Consider the following 5,524-nt stretch of genomic DNA (forward strand, 5'->3'; position numbering starts at 1 on the left):
TCAGCACAGGGATTGGCAATGCTGCGAAGTACTGAAGTGAGTTCCTGGGCGCTCTCTCTCACAACATGAGAGAGATTTGCATCTATTATCTATGATTCACGGCATGTTTCCTCATATCTCTTCGTTTTTGGGTGGATTCTGCTATGTAATTTAGCTGAATTTGTCCTAGGCTTAAACTCAGTATATATACATGTATATACATATCTATATATACATATACATTTTTTTATTTTATTTGTTTTTGTTTCGAGTCCATTATTTATTACTTCTGTTAATTACCATTTATAAAATCTGAACACTCATTTTAAAACAATATCATAATTAATTTTATATATAGGTACATATAGGTATATATGCATACAAGTAAATTTTTTATTATTAATATGTGCGAATGCATATCTGATGCGACCGCCAACAAAAATATAAGCTCAATAGAGTAATTCGAATGGGGTTTTCTTTTAAGCCTCTTTTTAAAAAGCCTGGCAAAAGATTCCTCTTTGATATTACGCAATTATTATATTATAACTAGCTGTACCCGGGGCGCGTTGCTAAGCCAACAACTAAAATAAACTACACACATATTCAATTCATTCTAAACCATTTTATTGATTTTGTTTATTTCGAAAAAATTGTGACATTACAAAGTTTAGTTTCAATTCGATGCTTATTGAAGTGCTGTGGGATACACGATCTGCCCTATCACACAATCCATCGTAGCAAATCTCCGAATGTAAATGTCCGCTCCGAATCGGAGCAATTTTTTATCATGTAACCCATGTGAATTCGAAAAAGTTGTTGCCATACGCACATTTTAAATTTTGAAGTTTCGAAATCAAATGTTTTGCAATAAATTGAAATTTCAATAAAGACAAGCGTAAATAAATTTAATTAGACTGGAATATATATTGGAAAAACAAAGCTTTTAAGTGTTATGGATTCTTCGTTGATATTTTCTATAATGTTGGTGGAGGCGGAAGGTGAAAGAAGTAGATCGAATATGAAAATTCAACGAAAAATATTAAGGGACGCAAGCAATCCGCTCGATGTCGAGGACACAATGTAAGTATAGGAATAACTTCATAACTTCATAGGTTAACTTTATTTTATGAAACAGGTTTACTAAAAATTACCGCTTGAATAAGGCGGCGTTTTTGTACGTCTTAAGTGTCCTAGATGGAAATGCACGCTCAATGAGGTCGTGCTCCATCTCTTCGCTCCAGCGTTTGTCTTCCGTATTACGTTTTTTTGCGGAGGGTGGGTACCAGCATGGAGTGGGAAAGGACTTTGACATTCACATGGCTCAATCCATATTTTGTGGCGTATTAAAAGACGTGTTACACACTCTTCAATGTCACCTATGTCCTCAGTGGGTGAATCTTGATTTAAGCAACGAAGAAAAAAGACAAGCAAAGATGGACTTTTATCAAAAATATGGATTTTCTGGTGCGATTTTATGTGTAGACGGAACACACATTAAAGTTGTTGCGCCAGCTAAGGACAAATTCCTGTATTTTAATCGTAAAGGGTACTATAGCATCAATGCTATGATTGTAAGCCTTGCAAAAACTGATATTTCAAATATCTTTCTATTTTTTTATTTATTGCAGATATGCGATAATAAAATGAGAATTCGCTACGATGCTCATATTTGGAACGTAAGCAGCGCGCGAAATTTTTTTGAAAATAAATACCTAAACGGCGAACGAAACACTTGGCTTTTGGGTATGTGCATACACATATAGACCGTTTGAATAATTTTTTGCTAAAATGATTTTATTCATTCCACAGGAGACGCTGGATATGCTCTAGAGCCATGGTTAATGCCACCTTTTCGTTCACCTACAACAGGAAGCGCCGAAGGAAACTACAATAAAATACATGCAAAAGCCAGAAATACTATAGAAAGGACGATAGGTATATTTAAGAACCGATTCAGATGCCTTCTGGGTGCTCGTGAGATTTATTATGAACCCATGAAGGTTTGCCAAATAGTGAACGTTGCCGCAGCATTGTACAATATTTGTATCCATTATCGCGTGGTTGATGATTTTTCAGAAAATGTTGAAGAAAACCATTTTAATCAAACGTATGAACCTTCTCCTTCAACATATACTGATGTAGCTATTCGGATAAGGGAATCTATATCTTCAACATTAACACGACTGTAATATTCAATTAAAAATAGCAAGACTTATATGTATTAATTCATTTACACTTTTTTTATTTGAACTTTTGATAGGCACTTGTATATAAATAAAGGAATGTACATATACATACATAAGTATAAATTTCAGTTGTTTTTGGAAATCGCATTTAAGCTTTTTTGCCCAACTAATAACATTTGTTTTTTATTGAATTTTTAGCATTGATCAAATCTTCCATGGATTGGTTGTGTCTATGGGTTTCTTCCACTTCTGCATTCTTCAGGTCGTAGTGCTTTTCCATTGCTAGGTATAATCGTCGTATACCGGAACAAATATCTTCCAGCTTTTGTTCCTGTATTGAATAGTGTGCTATGGTCTTTTCCTGAAATTCCTTTTGAAGCAAAAAATGGTCTTGATGTACTTCTGCTGTACTTGTATCAGTTGGTCTGCGCGCAGAGGAAATACGTCTCGGAAGTGCTGGACTGCGGCTCGATGACGTCATTGACACGTCAGCCCCGATCTCAGCTTCAGAATCGCCTGCAACAGGTAGCCCAACACTCACAGTGTTTTCAATTCCATTCGTGGTAGTCTCTAGTGCAGTCAATCGGATGACAGCTTCCTCCATTTCATTGAAATGGTGCTGCCTGTTTCGACCGCCACCAGTAGCCCTCTGTTCTACATATTTTGTTTTCCGCTAGCTTCCTTTTAATATACGCCTTCCAGTCTAGCCATACCTAGTAAACACGGTACATATACACACAAACAAGGCACAGTAAATAACACATTTTACCTTTTTCCAGCTAGTGATGTCTTTCTGTCCACCTTTTTCCAAAACTCAGTCGCTTCTTCCTTAGAGCACTTTGAAAAGCCATGTGCCATAGAGGGCTTTTCTTGCAGCAACTCCAGCAAAGCCGCATACTGTTGCCTTGTTGTTATTTTGGACCTGTATTTTGACAAATTAAATACTGATTGCGCGTTTATTCAATAAATACTTACATTTTTATAATTTTTTCACTTTATTTTAATTTATTTCAATTTTTCGTGGATTTTCCGCTTATAAAAACTTGTCGTAGAAAAATTGTGGGAAATGTGACAATTTGACATTTAGAGTGTGCTCAGTGAATGCTATTCTCCGATTTTCGAATTTACGTTCGGAGTTGTTCGAAATGCATGAATGCTTTTGTAGTAACTTCTCCGAAAAACAGTATACGATGGAGTGCGTGATAAGGCCGAATATTTCTTGTTTTTCCATCTGGTGCGTAGACGAATAAATCAGAAAGTTTTCCGACCCTTGAGCAAGCCACATAGCTGTCCATGTGAGAAGCATGGATTCTCCAAATTTAATCCCCACACTTGTAACGATTGTCCTTGTGCTTTGTTAATAGTCATTGCGAAAGCGAGACACACCGGGATCTGTAAACGTTTGAATTCGAATGGCATATCTATCGTGATCATTGGGATACGTGGCAACAGTCACGTGAATTTTCCAGTCAAAATTGTTGCCTCGATAACATTGTTCATCATTTTCTTGACTGATATGTTTAGCAGAGCAGTCCGCTTTCTTATCTGGTTTGATCATGGAGTGTTTTATTGAATTGGCTCTTTAAGGCTTTTAGTCTATAGTGTCATGGAGTAGTCTGTTGCTGCATTAGTATAGAGTTCTTCTAGATACTGTTGTGTTTCTCGGTATCTCTCGGTTGTCAGTAGTTCTTTAATTTTTCTTGTAACCGAGCTCAAGAACTTTTTGTCCTGTGGGCATTGGGAGTGTTGTAATTTTCTTGAACTTGGAGCTTTTCTTTGAGCTTGCATTCGATGAAGGAGGGCACAGTTTTTTTTTTGCATATATGTTTATTCACGTTGGGATGTAGGCAGAGTATTGTACGTTATTAATTAAGTATTCCGTTGATTCACTGATATCAACATCCGTTTTTAGTGGCCGTTTGGTAATTAGAGAGTTGTCGACTTGTTTATTTTTTTAATTAAACCAATCAGTTTTGGTATTGTAGAGAGTGTATTTTTGAAGCATATTGTGCAAGCAAACATGAAGAGTTGTGATTATGCGGTGAGTGGTCCGGTGACAAGTCAAAGCAAGGCTTGGATAATGTATTGGGGAGGTAGGTGTACGCCTTCTGTAATGAAAAAATCGATCAACTTAGGTTTCTTTTTTACATCTGAGGGCCAATAGGTAGGCTCACCAGCGGAGATTGGGTAAAGATTTAGTATTTGTGTTGGTTTTTGTCTAAATAGGGATACCTGAACCTCCACCGTCTCGGTGCATAGCGTGCTCAAAATTTATAATATTTGACTTTGAGAAAACTGTTTTTGGTGAAATATGTTTTTGAAATTAAGATAATATCAACATATATTCTCGTCGAGTATAAATGCTATATGATAACTTTGAGAAAATGTTGTGGTGGGCCGTTTGCGTTCCAAACTGCAATATTTAGGGTAGAGTTCTTTGACATAATTTGTCTATGAGAGCCATAACAGCCGACATCATAGTGGACATTTGAGCTAGAACTTGCCTTTGAACCATCCTTTGTTGTAGCGCTACTGAGAATATTTGTTGCAGCGATATTAACAGGTGCGTTTGTCGTGGTATTGTTATTTCTCACAACATTAGCGTATGAGATACTGGGCCTGATATTTGATTGATGATTAGTGATTAGGACTGGACCTTTGGATTTATTTTGATAAGTGGGTTCTGACCTTAATCTTATGGGTGGGTATTTTTTTTTTTTTTTTGAAGCGTGATAGCATTTGCCATTCACTGTTACATTGGCGTCACCTTCGTCTCTGAAGAAATATGGGCCGATGATGCCCCCAGCCCATAGGTCGCGCCAAACGGTTGCATTCAATGGATGTAAAGGCTGTTCTTAAATGGATTCGGGTTGCTAGCAATTTTGTTAATACGGACGTCGCGTGATGAATACTCTTCACAGAGCATTAATTTCGTAACACAATTTGTAAACTTTTTCGACAATTAAATCGGGCTTCTCATTTTCCAGATCAGAAAATCTATTTTTGGTTAACTCGTGTTGCTTAGCCAATAGTTATAAATGTTAGCTTGCTTTTTCGGCTTTTTTGCTTTTTTAGGATTCGCACGATCTCTTTGACTTCATTGTACAGAGTGGGCCAAATAAGACCTACTAATGTTAAGCACAAATAACTTTTTTATTTTTTCGCATATTTATTTTTCTCTTTTTGTAGGGGCTCTGAAAATCCAAGAGCAACATACCAACATCAGTTTCATCCATCTAAATGTACTGTTGCGGTGTTATGGCCACTAGAGTTATCGGCCCATATTTCTTCGAAATTGAGGATGAAACGTCGGAATCGATTTCAGGAGCTTCTTACAGAACATTGATTGAAAACTTTTT

General features: G+C 36.7%; 1 protein-coding gene across 1 annotated transcript; it reads left to right on the plus strand.

Annotated features, from left to right (window-relative positions):
- The first annotated feature begins 294 nt into the window (after positions 1-294).
- Positions 295-2,209, plus strand: LOC128869501 (putative nuclease HARBI1). Its single transcript, XM_054112069.1, has 2 exons — positions 295-1,722; positions 1,789-2,209. Exons 1-2 carry the CDS (start codon positions 1,191-1,193, stop codon positions 2,166-2,168), a joined length of 912 nt encoding a protein of 303 aa, XP_053968044.1. The 5' UTR covers positions 295-1,190; the 3' UTR covers positions 2,169-2,209.
- Positions 2,210-5,524: the final 3,315 nt, after the last annotated feature.

This window comes from Anastrepha ludens, chromosome X, assembly GCF_028408465.1.
Source record: "Anastrepha ludens isolate Willacy chromosome X, idAnaLude1.1, whole genome shotgun sequence".
In the NCBI taxonomy this organism is placed as follows: domain Eukaryota; kingdom Metazoa; phylum Arthropoda; class Insecta; order Diptera; family Tephritidae; genus Anastrepha; species Anastrepha ludens.